Source organism: Panicum virgatum, chromosome 9K (assembly GCF_016808335.1).
Source record: "Panicum virgatum strain AP13 chromosome 9K, P.virgatum_v5, whole genome shotgun sequence".
In the NCBI taxonomy this organism is placed as follows: domain Eukaryota; kingdom Viridiplantae; phylum Streptophyta; class Magnoliopsida; order Poales; family Poaceae; genus Panicum; species Panicum virgatum.
Genome location: NC_053144.1, coordinates 39,666,052 through 39,685,356, shown reverse-complemented (window position 1 = coordinate 39,685,356; position 19,305 = coordinate 39,666,052). Strand labels below are relative to the sequence as shown.

The 19,305-nt window shown below is 45.4% G+C and overlaps 1 protein-coding gene across 1 annotated transcript; it reads right to left on the bottom strand.

Moving 5' to 3' along the window:
- Positions 1-5,293: 5,293 nt before the first annotated feature.
- Positions 5,294-15,169, bottom strand: LOC120647976 (serine/threonine-protein phosphatase 7 long form homolog). Its single transcript, XM_039924768.1, has 11 exons — positions 15,071-15,169; positions 13,680-13,692; positions 13,508-13,579; positions 12,826-12,991; positions 7,776-7,866; positions 6,892-6,975; positions 6,080-6,805; positions 5,848-5,982; positions 5,556-5,764; positions 5,348-5,460; positions 5,294-5,298 (listed from the first exon to the last, which is right to left on the bottom strand). Exons 1-11 carry the CDS (start codon positions 15,167-15,169, stop codon positions 5,294-5,296), a joined length of 1,713 nt encoding a protein of 570 aa, XP_039780702.1.
- Between the last annotated feature and the right edge of the window lie 4,136 nt (positions 15,170-19,305).

Here is a 19,305-nt window from a genome sequence, read left to right as displayed (position 1 = left end):
ATTTCCTATCTTTTTGCAGAATGTTGCCTTCACGGAAGCGTAAAATTGTGTACTCCGAATATGATGAGAATGCCCCCGTGCCTACCCGTTGCCAATCCCGAATTGTGAATGTGGAATTCCAGCAGAGGTGAAGCAATCAAGGCATCCGAAAATAGCTGCAAGAGCTTACTACACGTGCTCTCGGGAGTGGAGTGTGACCATGTGTTTTGGGTGTCCGATCACGTGTAACCCATGCGACTTCTTTCAATGGATTGACGGACCTGAGAAGTTTGAGCCTAGAATTCGTTTATTTCCTTATCATGAGAATGAAACTAAGCCATACCTTGAGTTCAAGCGATGGGTACCTCCTCCACCAAATCCTCCTTCGATGACGCCGGAAGAGAAGGCCGAGGCTGCAAGCATCCGTGTTACAAATCGGCCACTGTGCCACTATGGAGTCCCTTGCAAGCTTCAAAGACCTAACCTTGAACTACCTGTTAAGTTCACACCGTTCTTCCGTTGCAAACTAACAACACATGTAAGATTTGTCTGCTACCTATGTCATTACCATGCTGTCCTATTTCTTCACAAATTTGCATTACTAATACTAACTCCGCTCTAGGACGGGTGGCCACTATGTGATTTCGAAGAGTACATCTACGGTCCGAAAAGTCATTGGCCAACCGAAGAGGAAGTGCAAGCATTCGAGAGTGGGAAAGAGAAATGGCCATGCGAAAGGACTCCTCGGCCTCGGTGCAAGTGTGGCATCTTGGCTCGTAGGGGTGTGGTCCTGACGTTGCTTGGCTATGGCTGGTTTTGTGGAAACTCGTACGGAGACTATTGGGTAAGCAATTTGTACTATTCGCATTGTTATTTTTCGGGAAAAACTTTTATATTGTGTATACTTTTGGTTGAACATCATGTTCATGTTGCAGGAGGGGAGGACATGTGATTGGGAGACCTTTCCGGGTAGAGAAGAGCTGAGGATACAGTTGGCCCGGTGCTCGGAGTCATTGAAGATAGAAGAAACAATCGAGAAAAAAGAGACTATAAGGTCCAAGTACGATATTCCAATTCCAGACCATAACACTTTGTGGGGCCCCGTATTTGCAGATATGGTCTCCCAATATGGATCGCGCAGGTTCGACAAAACAGGCATGGCGTTTGAGGAAGAACTCATTTCCTACTGGAGGAAGAACCGAATGAAGTATCCTAAACTTCTCACAAAGCAGGAGAGGCAACAAGAGCGAAAGAAGGAGGAGGAGCGGAGGAAGCAAGAGGCAGAAAGATTGAGGTCCATGGAAGTTCGTCAGCCTTATCAATTTGATCCTACGAAGGTATATCGTAGAGGCTCATGGGAGGAATACTTCCAATTGACGGAGGCAAGAGAAAGGGGGATTGATTTGGAAAGTGCACGTCGAATGGCAAAAGAGGCTCAAATGGAAGCCATGAAGGCAATAGTTCGTGACCTGCCTATTGACATATCTGATGTTGTGGGTGCTCAGGGTGTCTTACGGCATGGAAAGGTGAATTCGGAGATGTGCAGCGACAAGACGGCAAGGGAGGCTCAGACGGAGGCAAAGAAGGCACTAGTTCATGAATTGCCCATATGCAAATCCAAAGTCGACGATAAAGGAAAGGGAGTAGCCATTGAAAGTAGCAATGACTATGATTATGATGACGATGAATGGAGCGGAAATAGAGCTGATTGCTTCACAAGTTGAGGCAAATAAGGCAAATCCTGCATACATACCCATAAACAAAGATGATGCAGACGATGATGATTGGGGAGATGATGAGCTTTTGATTGACCACGATTCAGATTAGGTTGTTATTATTTGTATAGTTGATGATGATGATGATTACTGGGGTGATGACGAGTTGCTTTATGATGGCATTTCCGACTAAGTGATGACTACTGCTTTTGGTGCACGTGAATAATGTGTGCAATATTGTAATCTTAACTACTTGTACCTAATGTGCATTTTCAAGGCATGAAATGTTACTACTACTATTAGACATTTGGACGATGTTGTAATGCACTATGAACTTCTTTGTGATGCATTATCAACTATTCTGCAATGTCCTACCAATTATGCTGTTTTATCTTTCAAACTATATACTATGCTTGCCATGACTAGTTGGCCAATATTTGGCTCCAGGCAAGTCTGGTCTGCAACATAATCTGGCGTGACTCTGGGAAGAGTCGTGCCATTTGGCTTGGCATGACTCTTCATTGAGTCGCGCCAAAACAGTTGGTGCGACTCTATGAAGAGTCCCGCCAACCTACAAGCCAAACCAGATTTGCCGGGGGTTAAATGTGACTGAAGTAGTGTTGTCGGTCGAAACCCACCGGCGAGCAGCGACAGGCAACACGAAGAGCCAGGAGGTGGCCGGGGCGCTGGCAGGCACTGCTCCCTCGTCGACGGCCCGCAATTTCGTCACGCGCCCGGAGATTCCGGAGAATGTCGAGCGTGCCACCTGACCTATACCCGATCAGAAAGGTGCGAACGTGCTTGCAACGATTTGCCTGCATACACAAACACATGGAAACATATGTCCGAGCCGTGGTCGGCTCCCTGGGATGACTCTTGCATCGGCTTTAAAGAGCCGATCGAGTCCCAGTGTCAGATTGGATCTGCATCTATCCGGATATTGACAAATAAAGCAAATAAGTGTAAAGCTGCTTCAATTAAATCTAACTAATCTAATCCACGACGGTAAAAGCTTCGCTGCTAGATCGGAACATCCTACACGTGATTGGGCCTAATAAACGTAATAAATAACTAAACCTTAACCAGAAACAGAGGCCTAAGAACTAGCAAGAGCCGATTCCCGGATCAATTCCCTGTTAAGACTAAGGCAAAGCATCTAACACATCACCGGGTCATCCAATCCATTTGCAAGGCCTAACCTAGCAGATATCACGCCAACTCTTATGTACAAGAGCAAACCATAAAAGATTGGATCTACTAGACGGAAAAGAAGTAGGGTGTTGTCTCCGTGCAACTAATTCTACACAACAAGAACTAGCATAAGATTGAAACGTGACTGCACGAAAAGCAACATGATATTCGTAGATGATAAGCAACAAAGCACAATAGATCTACTAAAAGCCATGTTACGAACATCAGGATAACTAGCATTACTCGCCATAAAAAACGCTTCAGTACGAGTAATACCAAGGTAAAAGCAAAAACAACGCTGCCCTGATCGCAAGAAGCGATCAGGGCAGCATGGCGCTTACTTGGATGAAACCCTAGAATTAGGGGTGGCGGTGCGCCGAGAGTTGTTGTTTGCGAGACGTGATGACGTTCCTTTTTTTTATGAATAACATAGGGTACATATTTATAGTCCGGAGACTTGGGAAACAATCTAAACTAATGTGTCCATATCGGACTCTATCTCTAACTCAACTAAATCTCAAAATACATGGCCCATGTGTCCCAAATGCTCACGCAGGAGCCGATTCGTAAGCCTTCTTCAATCTCTTCATTAAGCCCATCTTGCTTTCGGCTCATAAATTAACCCTGTTAATTTATGGCGATAACAAGTAGTCACGCCATTTGGCTTGGCGTGACTCTTCATTGAGTTGCGCCAAAACGGTCGGCGCGACTCTATGAAGAGTCCCGCCAGCATACCAGCCAAACTAGATTTGTCGGGGGTCAAATGTGACTGAAGTAGTCGCGCCATTTGGCGTGGCGGACTCTTCATTGAGTCGCGCCAAAACGGTCGGCGCGACTCTATGAAGAGTCCCGCCAGCATACCAGCCAAACCAGATTTGCCGGGGGTCAAATGTGACTGAAGTAGTCGCGCCATTTGGCTTAGCGTGACTCTTCATTGAGTCGCGCCAAAACGGTCGGGGCGACTCTATGAAGAGTCACGCCACCCTACCAGCGAAACCAGATTTGCCGGGGGTCAAATGTGACTCAAGTCATCGCGCCAAGAGTTCTGGCGTGACTCAGACTCCCTAGGCCAAATCTGGTGCAAACGGTCGCACAACATAAAATACTATTACAAGATCTCAGCACACAGACCAGTTTGCACTCCTCTCCACAACAAGCCACAACAAAACCACAACACACAGCATAAAATACGATTACAAGATCTCAGAAGATCATACAAGATATATATTGTCCACAATTACTAGTGCAATACTAATAGAACGACTACAGTGCACATGAAGAGCCCATTACATGACCATAAAACAAGCACATATCCTGAGAACCGTTATATGTGCAGACTTGATGAAATGAAACTACTTCTAGACTATGCCTTGGCATGGGAGGAATGGGGGTGTAAGGTTTCTTTTTACGACGGGGACAGCCCGGCTTAGTGGGCAGGACGTTCACGCTCCCGACATCAGTGCGATCACGTGCTCGCGCCTGCCTCTTTGCTGCTGGAGAACGTTGCGAGGATGTTGGAGCGCCCGGAAGCTGTGAGTGTCCAATCTCATCAGGGACGTAGGGTGGATCGCTATCATGTGATCTTGATGTCTCCTCGGACTCATCGGTGACGTTCTCCTCAGACTCCTCGCTGCCAGTTTGCCGAGGTGGTGCCTCCTTGCCCCTCCTACGAGGTTTTGACATATTGACAGCCCCTAGTTTCCTGCGACGTCCTCCTACAAAACAGTATGTATTCAACATTTGTATAACTACTCACAAAACAAGAAGTAGCATAAATGGAAATCATTTTAGAAATACGGAACGGAACCTGTAGATGATGTGCCCAAATCTGGTTTTAAACTCATGCTCCTTCCACCACGTTGGCGCGATCCGGAAGGTTCTTCATGATCCGCCGGTCCTTGTCCTTGTGCTGATAAGCAGCTTAGTTTGAAGGCCATTTTCCGGCATCCCCGTCTAAACCTCTACATTACATTAGGCAACAAAATCCGTAAGAGGAAATAAATTTGCATTACAATAGGCAAGAAAAATCGTTTAAGAGTACTATTTCTCCACCAAAGACTAATTGCCAGTTTAGAGCGAAATCTAGATATTTACCTGCAAAAATATCCTAAGCACGGTGGCCTCTTCCGGAGAGCCTATTGGCACGCTCAACGCTTGTCCCGCCTCATTAACAAAACGACCAATTTGATGACCCTGCAGGTGCATATGTCATATACACAATTGGTCACAATCTATTGCATGATTCGTTGTATTCAAGTAATGTAAATTATAACTTACAATGTAATCTTCAAAGGGTCCTCTCTCGGGCTGCCTACCCATTCTCGTGTGAGCATCATACTCGTCGAAGACATCTTCGGGGTCCGAAGGCAAATCCTCGATGTTGGTAGCGTCCATTGCAACCTTTAGCTTTAGTCTTGTTTGTTGCTTCAACCACTCCAAGTATATCTTGGACTGGGAGTTACGGTGAATAGGTCCACCAAAAACAATGTTGTTTGCCCGGAGATTCCAAGCATTGACATGCGCAACGTGCTTCTCCTCCCAGTTTTTCATACCCCTTTGCTTGCGACGATCGATTCTACATGTAAATATTGCAAGCATTAATGCAGTTCCAGTTTATAGCAAAACATGCAAATAATTTCCGTAACATGATATTGCATAAAAAAAACTTACGCATGCAGCTCTTGGCTAGTACTGAGATGCTCGGGAGGACATGTCTGAAGTATTCCAAACTGGCGCATCACGCGATTTGGAAGGTGAAACTCCACAATATAGTAGCAAATAAGAGGACAGACGGAGCGCCAATATTGAGTATCCATGGTGCATTGCGGACTAAGCTCCATGTTTTGCACCTCTTGGCGATTGTATGGTTTCCATTCAACCTAAGACAACATATTCAATTTGATTACAACAATGATATGGCTACATTACATGATTTGCGGTAGGGAAGTCATAGTAGACTTACGTGTGCAGCACTGAGGTAGTCAAGAGCATTGCTGTAGTCTACGTACCGCCTTCCTGGATTCCCGTGCACGGTTTCACTATTGTTCCACAGCCAACCCACAGTACCCACCGCCTCTTCCTCGTATGATGGAACAACCTTATTGAAGACAATAAGTAATTAGGTTATCCAATATTCAAGATTATATGAAGCAGACAACAATAGTGCTAAACAACTGCACAAATCAGGTCCTTACCCCAATACTATGCCTCTCGGGCCTGCCAATAGGAATGTGCTCCCACATCCACAATTGCAAATGGTAAGCACAACCCCCAAGGCTTGCATTATCTCCGCTCCGCCTACACGCATCACACATATGATGGTACAACCATCCAAGTGCTGCATTTCCCCAGCTGAAACTGCCAATGTTGTCCCATTCCTGACCAATTAGTTCTAACCACATCCACGAGATTGTGTTCCCGCTCGAATCCGGGAATAGAAACCCTGCGACCAATTGCCATAGCCACACTTGGGCGAACCTAGCAACCACCCCTGCCGGAGCATGAGCTGGAGGTGGCGTACCAAAATGATCGGACAACCATGCTGACGTCACTCCTGTAGGCTTCTTGTCCTTCGTGTCTTCTGGTGGTTCAGGTGGGTGCACTCCAAACAACAACTCCACTCTATCTCTCCATCCATTTGGACATATGCTCCCGGTCACAGCTCTTCCATATATACGAAGTCCAAAGAGCATAGCCACATCTTGTAGTGTAATGGTCATCTCACCGGCAGGAAGGTGGAATGTGTGTGTCTCAGGCCTCCATCGGTCAACAAGTGCTGTCAGAGCTGCATTATCCATCCTGGGGAGCCCATCCTTGACCAACCACGCCAACAGGAGGAATCCAGCCCTTTTAAGGTACGGTGCGTACCTATCGTCCCAAGTGTGAGTCTTGTGAAGGCGGGGGCGTAGAGGCCTCAAAACCTACAAACATATCAGTCAACATTGTAATCAACTAAAGTCGAATTAGTAATTTCACACAAAAAAATTCAATCACAAGTTCACCTCACCTCCGTACGCTCCTCTAGTATCTTGCCACGGTGCCGCTCATCATAAACCATTTGTAGGAGGGGATACCATGGGTGCTGTGCCATCTACATTAAAAAACAAACAAAAATCAAAGATCACATTTTTTTTCAAAATGATTAACACAGATACAATCAAAGGCCATGGTCCTTAAGCTCAAATGAAAAAAAAAATCATACTTGACCAAGATTAGGGAATATGCTAATCAATGAACTAGTTCATTGCATTTTCCACTTGCAATTAGGTATAATCCTTATATAATTCAGTAATAAAATTTAAACTTTACCGAGAAATTCAATTACCAAGAACATAAATTACATTCCAAATCTTAAATTCAACAGTTAAATACAAATACTTCAAACATACTAGTTCATGAAAGTCTCAATTGTGTCATTCTCATCCACCTAAAAGAAACTATCCCGCTCAATGAATTTGACAAAGACAATCATACAAAAGAGCATCACCCAACTTATTTCTTTTCTTAGCTCTGAAGCTTTTATTAGCAATATCCCCATTACTCTTTATAGTTCAAGTGTTCAACAGATTACAGACAAAGTAATAAAGTGCATCAATAATCAATGATATGGCCAAAATCATGTACCATATAGACTACAATTTTGAACAAACCTTCAGAGGGAGCAGGATCTAGGGGGCGTCGGCCTCCAGGCAGGCAGCAGGGGGCGCCGGCCTCCAGGGACCAGGCGACCAGTCGGCCTGCAGGGCAGCCGGGGGCGCCGACCTGTAGGGAGCCCGGAGTGGCCGACGAGGTCCTGCAAGGAGGGGGTGAGGGGCAGGGGCGGCATCAGATCTGCAGGCGCCATGGCCGGCGGTTGTAGGCAGGTTAGGGTGCCGGATGGGGAGGACAAACCGGGGAGGCGTCGCCGGAGGGGAAGGCGAGGGGGAGGAGGTCCACTCCCGGCGGCGGCGGCAGCAATGCGGCGAGCTCGGAGATGGCGTCACTGTTATCGCCATAAATTAACAGGTTAATTAATGGGCCGCGAGTGAGTTGGGCATAATGAAGAAATTAAAAGATGCTTACGAATCGGCTCCTGCGTGAGCGTTTAGGCCATGTGGGCCATGTATCTTTAGATTTAGTTCAGTTTGAGCTAGAGATAGAGTCCGATATGGACACGTTAGTTTAGATTGTTGTCCAAGTCTCCGGACTATAAATATGTACCTTATGATATTCGTAAGAAAGAAGAACGTCATCACGTTTTGCAACAACACCTTGGCGCAACGCCGCTCCTAATTCTAGGGTTTCATCCAAGTAAGCGTCATGCTGTCCTGATCGTCTTCTTGCGATCAGGGCAGCATTGTTCTTGCGTTTACCTTGGTATTACTCGTACTGAAGCATTTTTGATGGCGAGTAATGCTAGTTATCTTGATGTTCGTAGCATTATTTTTAGTAGATCTATCATGCTCTTGTTGTTTACCATCTACGAATATCATGTTTTCTCTATGCGTTCATGCTTTGATCTTAAGCTAATTCTCGTTGCAAAGGATTAGTCGCATAGAGATAACACCTTGCTTCTTTTCTATCTAGTAGATCCAATCTGTTATGGTTTGTTCTTATTCTATAAGGATTAGCTCAATATCCGCTAGGTTAGGCCTTGCAAACGGATTGGATGTTCCGGTGATGTAATAGATGCTTTGTTCTAGCCTTGATAGGGATTGTTCCGGGAATCGGCTTTTGCTAGTTCTTAGGCCTCTATTTTTTGTTATGGTTTAGTTATCTGTTATACTCGCTAGGCCTAGTTACGTGTAGGATGTTCTGATCTAGCGGTGAAGCTATTACTGTCGTGGGATGGATTAGCTAGATTCAATTGAAGCAAGTTTTCATAGTTATTTGCTTTATCCACTGATATTCGGATATACATATCAGATCTGACACCGGGACTTGATCGGTTCTTTGAAAGCTGATGCAAGAGTCGTCCCGGGGAGCCGACCACGGCTCGGACTAATATTTACACGTGTTTGTGCATGCAGGCAAATCGTTTAAAGCACGTTTGCACCTTCCTGATCAGGTATAGGTCAAGTGGCACGCCTTACATTCTCCGGAATCTTCGGTGTGTGACGGATTGCAGGGCCGTTGTCCGAGGAAGCAGGGCCTGCCAGCGCCCCGACGACCTCCCGGCTCTTCGTGTTGCCTGTCGCTACTCGCCGGTGGGTTTTGACCGACAACAGTCGCAGACCTTCTTCGCGATGGGCTTCGGGGGGTCGGATTGGAGCGCGGTGAGGAGGTGCGCCTTGAGAGCGGACTGGCCGGCGGGGGAGAGCTGCGTCCCAGAGGAGGCAGGGGGCGCTGCCGGGCGAAGCCCCCTCCGCGGCGTCCCAGAGGAGGCAGTGGGCGACGCGCCCTCCGCGCCTGCCCAGGGAGGCGACGGCTCCAAGGAAAGAAAGGCGACACAAACAGAAAAAAGAAATGTGGGCTAGGCTTCCTTGTTGGACCCAATGTGTATCAGGCTGAGTCGCGCCACGGCGCATGGCGCGACTCAGTCGCGCCAATGCATGCCACATTAGCTGCCTGGCCGCGGGCGTTCCAGCGTGGCAGCTTAGTCCCGCCAAAGCATGTGGCGCGACTCTTCAGGGAGTCGCGCCACGGAGCTTGGCGCGACCAAAAAGGCTAGTTTTTTTAAATTTAGATATGCATGAGTTATTATTAAAATATTAGATTAAAAAAGATTAAATTAAAAAAAAAATCGCAGTGGCGAAGGCAGGAATTACCTGCACGAAGGGCTGCTCCCTTTTCTTCTTTCTCCCGCCCCTCCTCTCCTTGTTTATCCTCAAATTTGCGAAGGAGCTCCGTAGTAATCAAGACGGCAGGGGGGCTCGAGCCCCTCTCACCGCTAGATCCGCCACTACTTGCTGTTGTGTATTAAATACTAGCGGAATTTGCCACTATCGCTCGGTGATCTAGCGTGCATTCAGCTGGCAGCCGGCAAAACCATAAGTCTTGCTCTAACTCATATGAAGTTTTACTGGTCGCCACAATTAGTTAGTTATTAGTCCATAAAAGAAAGAATATAGTTGACCTACTAAAGCTCAGAATATTATCCTCATTTGATAGGGCTGCTTCTAAGAGGCTCCGGACCGGAGAAGGAGCCAGGTTGCTCTATTTTTTTTTACTAAAACGGCTCGTGCCACAAACTATTTGGTAGGGCTTCTTCGGAAAAGCTGGAACCCGTAGAAGCACTACCAAACATACCAAAATTACAAGATTATTTGCAAAAAATCGGTGAAAACCTTTCTAACACGAAACAAGTAGCCCATACAAATATTGTTCGTACAGTATAGACTCAATCAAACAATAGCGTGGCACGTCATTATTGCCACACTCGTCACACCACGACACAAGCCGAAGTTTTCCACGCCGTACCTCACCATAAGGTAATTATGTTTTTCATAGCCGGAGGGAAATTCGAGAACATGGGCACCAAAATCAGGCCCTGGATATGGATGATTCCACTTATTTGGGAAAGCCCAACTGGTTGACGGCTGGCCCATATGTTTGCTACCTTGTAGTGGTTTGGTGCGCTGGCATTCTGTACAGTTCAATGCTGTGCTGATCTGATCAAGAATTGAGATTTATCGCTAAGCTAGTTGGACACAGTGAGGCCACGGTAGATCCAAGTAATCAAATGGACTTTAAAAAATGGTAGGAATAAAAGTGACACCAAAATGCTCCTGAATCAATGATTTCCCAATCTAGTACTCCGCTAAATTCTGAGGCCTCAAATTAACCTGCCGACACAATATTGAGATGCTTGTCACCAAGCTAAGAATCATCAGTTACCATATCCAAGGTCTTCTAGCAAATCCACTGTCCTCCCACAGCTCCGCTATGGTGTGATAATTTGGGAACCACATATTTATCAACTAATTCTGTGTTTCATTCCAGAACAAAACATGTAGAGGTGGATTATCATTATGTTCAAGAAAGAGTTGCACAAAAGCTTTTGGAGATTCAGTTTTGTATCTGCTCTTATAAAGTGGAAAATGGTTTGACAAAGGCGCTTCAGCTATCTAAACTTAAAGATTTTTTTTTCACATTCTCAACTTAAATAAGTTATGATTGAGGAGTGTTAGAGATAAAACAATAGATGGTTATGTACTGAGTCTCTTGTATGTGCGATCACATCTATGATTTGATTTATGGTTTTGATATACAGGGGGTGTTTGGGAGCACTCCAATCCATATTTTTTAGCTCAACTCCATAACAAAAATATACAAACACCTCAACTAGCTCCACTTCACTCCATAAAAAATTGGCTCCACTCCAACTTTTTTGTGGAGCTTTTGGGCCTGTTTGATAGCACTCCACTCCCAAAACAGTCATTCCACCACTACGTGAAAACCTCAAATACGTAACACGGCATTGGTAACGGACGCTAGAAGCTCGTTACAGAGAAGGACATCTGTAATGGGTGCAGAACAGCAAGCGTTACCAATAATCCTGGCATGCCCAAGCCCAACCACGCCACCATAACGCCCATTACTGATAAGTAACAATGGTAACGGGCATTTGGTGAGACCGTTATTTGGCTTCAGCCTGTAATGGTTCTTAAATATAACCGTTACTAATAATATCATCATCCGTAACAGTCTCTTAACGTCCGTTACTGAAAATATAAATAACCGTAATAGTCGGTTAATGACCGTTACAAATAGCACAATTACGAGTAACGGACTTTAAAGCCCGTTACCAATGTTCCGTTTTGGTAACGTGAGTGAGTGGCCGTTACGTGTAAATATTTAACGCCCGTTACTAGCACTGTAGCAATAGTTAATGTGGAGTACTGTGACATCACTGTAGCAGCGTCGTCCTCGTCCTCCCGCTGCAAGAGGCTGCGGCAGCCGGCGGGCGTCCAACCCGCGCTTCCGGCGCCGGCGGTCCTTCGCCGCTGTAAATGCCGCCTCTGCGCGCCCCTCCACCTCCTCCACCACCCTCAATCGCGGCTCCACCACCCTCCGGATGCACTTGCCACCTTCTGCGCGCGTGGTCGTCGTCACCGCCTTTCCCGCATCATCCGTCGTCGCTCCAGCACCCTCAAGTTGGCGGGCGTACTCCCGGCGCTGCTGCAGCCTTAATTCCCCTTTGCTCCGGTCCTTCACCGCCGCGATTGCCGCCTCCTTCGTCTGTGCGCTGCGCGCCTCCTCCTTAGTCCGCCACCTACTCCGGTGCCTCGCCGCTCTGCACGAGCACGCCGCTGCACCGGGTTCTGCCTACACTGCGGCGCCTTCTGCAGCGCAACAGCGTGCTTCACTCGTCGTCACCGCAGCAGCTCCGCCCGTCGACCATCGTCGCTGACTCCACCCTCAGTTTCCTCATCAAGGTATGGACTTTGCCCCTCCTAATTAGTAGGCATCTCTAGTAAGAAAAAAATAGGACAATTCTTCTTTAGATTATGATGATAATACTATGAAAATGCTACATGGTGATAATTATCATATTTTTGTTGTAATATTGAGAAAATTTGGAACAATTATCATATCATGGTGAAAATGCTACATGGACAATTCTTGTTTGGACTGAATCAAAGAAACTTGGAACAAATATTGAGGAATAATTATCATATTTTTGTTGTAAAGCTACCCAGCACCACAATTCTTGTGTGTAATCTACATGGTGATAATACTATGAAAATGCTACCCCTTCTCCTCTTTAGATTATGATGATATATTATATGTTTCAAAATAATTTTTTTGTTGAACTTGTAGATGGCGGCTGATCGGGCTTGGATGTATAGACAACCCCGAGTTTGGGAGACATTTCTAAGTGGGGTCAATGGTTTTCTAGCTCAAGCAGAGGCAGACATGAGAAATCGGGGTGTGCCCACAATGTATTGCCTTTGTGCTGATTGTCTCAACCAGAAGAAGTTTGGACAACGGGACAACATTTTTCATCATTTGATCACACCTGGATTCAAAGAGAATTATACGTGTTGGAACCAGCATGGTGAGAAAGGGCTTAATGAGGTTGAAGAAGGATGCCTTAACGAAGGTGAATCGCGACACCATACTGAAGGGGCACGACGACGCCATGCTGAAGCCCTTAATGAAGGTGAAACGAGTGAAGCACATACCTAGATAGACAGAGAACACAGTTTCAGCACAAATCAGGATCTCTCTCCTTTACAAATATCCCAGGACTGTCAATTTGCATTAAGGAGAGATAAAATAACCATCCAGCATCCCGGTACAATGTATCATCACAGAAATCTAGAGCCAAGAACTAGGTAAATCAGTGGCTATGGCATTACGGAATTCATCCATGCATCTGACATTTCTGTAGAAAGTCGCGCCATCAGATGCCGATGGAGGAACTGCATATTTGTTGAACCTTTCTGGTATTGTAGTAACAAAATTAGGATCACAATCAAACCTAGCAAAGTCAGGATCCTCACCTCCATGCTCTCGGATGAAATTGCGAAGGACCATAGTAGCGACAACAATCATTTTTTGGATGTGCATTGGGTAGGACGGCATCTTCTACAGAATATTCCACTTCATTTTCAGAAATCCAAATGATCTCTCAATAACATTGTGGATAGATGAGTGAACACGATTAAAATTTTCCATTGGAGTCTTGCGTTTCATACCTCCCTGCCATTCTGGTAAATGATATATTTCACCCTTGTAAGGAGCAAGATAACCGGGATGACTAGGATATCCTGCATCAACAACATAATATTTACCTGTTGATGTAAAAATCAACACACTGGAATCCGAGGGCAAATATTCGCCAAGCTTCGGAAAGTCAACTGAGCGTACCAGTCAATTTGACCTGTAATGTACAAGGGATAAACAAAAGTTAAATCTGAGAGCGTATCAGTTGAGATTTTGAATATCTCTCACACCAGCGTATCGGCAGGCTCTGCCGATTGGGAAAACGACAAAAGAGTATTAAATGCGAGTGTAGAATAAACGAGCGGCCGATGCGGAAAACGACAAAATCAGTTTATGGGAGCCGATTGCACGTGTATAACAAAATCTAAGCTACGAATGTGTAACTTAGATGGTGTAGCTCGAAAACAAACCTAAACCGGCTTTTATGATAACAAGATATTATTGCAAATTCTAAGCCGATCTAATATGTTTCTAAGCGGATAGATGTGATAATGGCAAAAAACATTGGAAAAACCTACAAATCTAGCCAATATTGATAAATTGTGAATAAACCTAGACGAGAAAACAGCGATACGCCCGAGATCAAAGCCTCGATAAACTCGATAACTTTTGAATAGATTTGAACGAAGCCACAGCGATGCGCTCGGTAGCTAATGCTCAAATTTACTTGGTAAAATGAAAACTCACCAGCAAATCAAGTCGCTCGAATGTGAGACGTCCTTAATCAACTTGAAAGAACTCGCCGAAAAGGAAAATAGCGAAGTCGTCGACAGAAAAGTAAATTGCAAGGGAATTGTAAAGGATTTGTTGTATTGGATGTGTATCAACTTTTTTAGGTCTCGTACAACTGATATATATAGCATACGCTAACAAGTCCTAGCCGATTACGACAAACACATTACTTTACAAAAAATTAAAGACTTCCTAATTTAAACTATCTAAAAATCTACTACCGAATCATCAAAATCCTAGTCGAATCAAACTCTTTACTTTACTTCTGATTTATCAGCAACTTTCATCGGTCGATTGCAAAACCGTGCGAATCAGCATCTTTGTAGAATATTCTTCTGGCCCATCGGCTGCACCCCAATCGGCAGACTCTGATACTGTGCACACTTTGGTTTCTTTCAAATCGGTAGCCTTCCCTTCACAATATCACCTTCCTTGACATGTGTCAAAAAATAGTGTCAACACATGCCCCTAGTTTCGGAGTAATCATTCTGTTGCTCCGAAATTAAATCAAATCTTAATCATTTTTTCTGCACCAACGTCTCGATCAGCATTTAGAGCAACTACTCGTACTCCGTGCACACGGCATGCTCAGAACAGCATGGTAAAAACTCTTCTTTGCCCCTGCCTTTTTGTTTTCTATCCACAAAGAAATCAACTGCGACGTTTCATTTTCCGTCTTTTTGCCCAATTCATCTCCCCTCTTGGTCCATAAATAACACCCTTTGGCTTGACATCATCAACAAGCCTCCATTAGCTACAATGCTTTCTGCCTTGTTCCTCTTCTCCAGCCGAAAAACCCTAACCTCTTCTGTAGCAATGGCAGGTACCAAGCGCTTCGGCGAGGGTCCTTCCAACGATCCTCCGGCGGTCCGCCGCCGCTGGGAGTAATGGTTCTCCCCCATGTTCGATTGATTCAATTTCATTTGACTCTGATCTTCTGTTTCTTCAATCATTGTGCAGGGATGACGCTCCTCCTTCCTCCGACTCCTCCGATTCGGAAGGTCCTCCTTTTCCTGGTGTCCCTAAAGACACCAGGGAATTCATCCGCCAGCTTCTCCGCGAAAAGGATGAAGCTCGGCAAAATTATTCCTAGGAGACCATCAGGTCTCAGCGCCTCGCCGCCGAGCTAGAGGTGGCGCAATCTGACCGGGCAACCGTCCAGGCTCAGCTCACCGACGCTGACTCCAGGGTTGCGTGTAAGTTACTTTCTTCACGCAATGTCTGCTTTTCTCCCTAGATTCCATTCCTAACTTTCCGTTCTTCCAGTCCTGGAGTCGCAGGTTCAGGCCCTCCACGCCACAGCTGTCAGCGCAACGGGCTCGGTGAACGCCCGCGGCGACACCGTCGTCGACCGCCTGCGGGACATCCCTCGCCGTGTCCGAGAGGTCGCCGGACACAGGGTCCGCCGGAGTGCTGTTGTGGCCGTCGCTACAGCCCAGTACCAATCCGGCTACGACTTCCTGCAGGTGGAACCGATTAACCTCCCGCTGGGCGGCGTGGACTGGTGGGCGTTCGAGGAGCTCGCCGACGACATGGAGATGGCAGCCACGACCATCTCCGAAGATATTAGTATAGAGGTAATCATCGGCAATGTCTTCCCCGATGACTAGATTTCTAGGAGTAGCATCTAGATTTCTAGGAGTAGCTTCTAATGTATGAGCTTGATCACCTGATCGGCCTGAATTTGAATACCAAACTTGAACATGATCAATTTCTGATGTGTGTAGATTTTTTGCACTAAGGGTGATACATGTCATATCGGCCATCATAATTCAACCGATAACTTTAGTCAATCGGCTATGCATCCACCCAAATGCTAGGATAGTACTTCTTCAAATATTTCCCATTAAGAGCTCTAGAAAACTCTTCTCCTTCAAGCGTTTCCAGAATGTATGCATTACCAGGAACACATCTGTTTATTCTGAACGGCCATTCCCATGTCGGTGACCATTTGCTGAATTTTGAACTCTTTGTTCCTATTGGCAAAATCAATTTCCAAACTAATTCTCCCTGAGCAAAAGTTTTAACTTTAACCCTTTTATCGTACCATTGGCCTATCTTGGCTTTATTTGCTTCAACACTTATGAGAGCTTCCACCCGATGCCCAGCCAAATCTTCTAATCCATCCTTCATCAAGGCTGAATACTCATCGGCCGTCAATTGATCCTGCAACGTGACACGTCGTGAACCAAGTTTTAACTCCCATGGAAGAACATCTTCATGCCCATACACCAATTGATAGGGAGATACTTTAGTAGCACCATGACAAGCCATTCTGTATGCCCATAAAGCTTCATAAAGTGTAGTATGCCATTTTCTAGGCTGTTCATCAATCTTCCTTTTAATCAACTTGATAACCCCTTTATTAGATGCTTCTGCCTGACCATTACCTTGGGCATAATATGGAGAAGAATTCAGCAATTTAATTCCCATTCCAGTGGCAAATTCTCCAAATTCTGCTGATGTGAACATAGTACATTGATAAGTTGTAATGGTCTGCGGAATACCAAACTGATAGATAATATGTTCTTTAACAAAATCAATCATCTCTTTCGACATCACATTTTTTAGAGGAATTGCTTCAACCCACATAGTGAAATAATCTGTTGCCACCAAAATAAATTTGTGATTCTTGCTCGATGGTGGATATATCTGGCCGATCAAATCAATCCCCCATCCTCTGATGGCTTAATTATAGGATTCATAGCAGATGCAGGAGTTCTTTGTATGTTTCCAAACTTCTGGCACTCTTGGCAACCTTTATAATTGTTGGAATTTTGTAACGTCACGAATAAAATCCGCAAGCGCACGGATACCGCTGTAGCTTTCACCCAAAAGTATTCCAGGGTATCGTATCCACTGAGGAACGTGAGTACACTATCAACGGGTTCAGGCTTATCCAAGGACACACACACCAGTGTGGAGAAGATAGAAGAGAGGACTTTCTAGATCTAGAATCTATGCCTAGAAGAAGAGATCACATCGCCGTTATACTTCGAGCTACCGATTTCGACCGGCTTATACAAGCCGATAGCTCTAGTAATAATGCTATATCCAATATTCGAACGTGGAGGATTACTAGGGCTCAAACGGGGTTGTCACCACCTGCCGGCTACCTCTACAAACCGTGGAACTATCGGACAATTGAGTGGTATAGTCCAGCCTAGACACCACGTCTACGCATTTCCCTACTAACCTTTGCCCTAGCCAAGACTACCCTTTATTATCCGGGGTCTTAAGCTAAGATCAAATGCTACTCACTAAGCATACACATCAACTAATATAAGGCAGAGATGATAACTTGCGATCTAAACTCTAATTCTAAATAAACAACAAAGTCTCGAACACTTACAACCGAATAAGCATCCGTCAAGTTACAAGCCGAGAAGAGTGCCGACAGACCCGACACTTCCCCCGACTCCTCCTCACTCTCCTCCTCTTCTTCTACACCTCCTAGACTACCTAAGCATCTAGGATGAAGGCCTCAAACTCTAGGGGAGAAAAGGTGAGTTGAGTTGGGTGTGTTGTGTTCAATTCTCACCCCCTCCCCTTGTATTTATAGGTGGGAGCCAGGGTGCTTCGGCCGGTGAAGTAGCTTGGGCCTCCCGAAACTGCCTTCTAGAATCAACCAGGAAATGCCATGTGGAAGCTAGAGGCGAGAGGGCCCAGTGCCAGGTTGGCCGAGCAAGGGGATTGGCCGACCTCTGGCCACCGCCTTTCGCCCCCAAATTTGGAAAGGTGACTGATGAGTGGGCCCTTAGGTCGGTTCTTGGTGACTCGGCACGAAACTATGTCGGTTGCATGCCCTGGTGGGTCCATGGATCTTCTTGCTCGCGTCTGATTGGTCGAGGTGGAATTGCTTTGGATTGATGACGTGTCACGCATGTGGGCTGAGTCTCCTTCTTGTGTGAGTGCCAAACAGGCCCATTTTGGCCCCTGGGCTTGCTTGTGCTTGGCCTAGGAATTTAGTCCTTGGATAATATGCTTGTTACATGCAGTTTTGGCCCAAATTCACCTGTACACATTCTCAGACCAGCATCTGTGGAATTCGTCAAATAATCATCCTATGCTAACATTTATTCCTTCTGATGCTCGACTTTTGCACGATAGTTGACGGTCAAAATGGGTCGTTAGTGACCGTCAACAAGATCCCCACACTTAGTTCTTTGCTCGTCCTCGAGTAAAGGCAAGAACTAAGGCGGACCCGACTTCACATGATATGACACCTGCATACAGATTATTCTAAGCCTTACCTTTGCTTGTGAATTTTGATGTGTCTACCATAAAGGTTTGGGAAGTTGAAGAGCGGAACGGTATTGACTTCAGGCTCCTCCACTTTCCTGCTATATGATTGGGGTTTTGAAAATATTTTTGCAAAGACCAATCATAGCTTTACTTCTCCATAGGATCTCTCATGTCGCTCATTGTGTATATATCCTCATCAAAGCATTGCTTGTTTTCATCCTACTTCTAAAGATGGTTTATATGGAGCTCATGGTAGGAGAGATGGAAGCATGCCCTTGTGTCACATATATTTCGAAATCAAACAATGGATCCATGAAGATGACAAATCACACAAGTTGGTCAAGATCGTGCACATATGTGCAAGGTGGATGGTGGAAATGGAACACTCCTTTTATGAATCTATCTCTCCTTTATTTGGGTAACATGAGGACATGGCTATATGTATTTTATTTTTTTTCTTTCTCTTTTTTTTCATGGACATTGATGTGTTCATTTCTTTGGGTCATGCTTCTTGGGCATGCCATCCTTTTTTTTAATAGCCCATGCCTCGTTTGAGAGATAGCAGAGAGAGAGAGAGAGAGAGAGAGAGATCATTAAACATGGAGTTTTATTTTATGGATGGATGGAATGGCATAGCTAACTTCCAGTGTAGAAGTTTAGCTGGTGGAGTGCACGTGATCTTGATCAAGCAAGTATGAAAGACATCTCACTAGGGTCACGATGTTTGAAGAAGCTCAAGGAAACAACAAGGCACATATGTATAAAGTTTTGTGTCATGAAGATCGACATATGG

Bases quoted from the DNA above. Each gene is read 5' to 3' on its own strand.
- LOC120647976 (XM_039924768.1), bottom strand. From the start codon at position 15,169: ATGGGGGAGAACCATTACTCCCAGCGGCGGCGGACCGCCGGAGGATCG. The intron at 12,992-13,507 runs GTATGAAACGCA...CTGTCTATCTAG, and splicing joins TTTACCAGAATGGCAGGGAG to GTATGTGCTTCACTCGTTTC. The intron at 6,976-7,775 runs GTTTGTCCTCCC...TTTTTAATGTAG, and splicing joins CCTCCGGCGACGCCTCCCCG to ATGGCACAGCACCCATGGTA.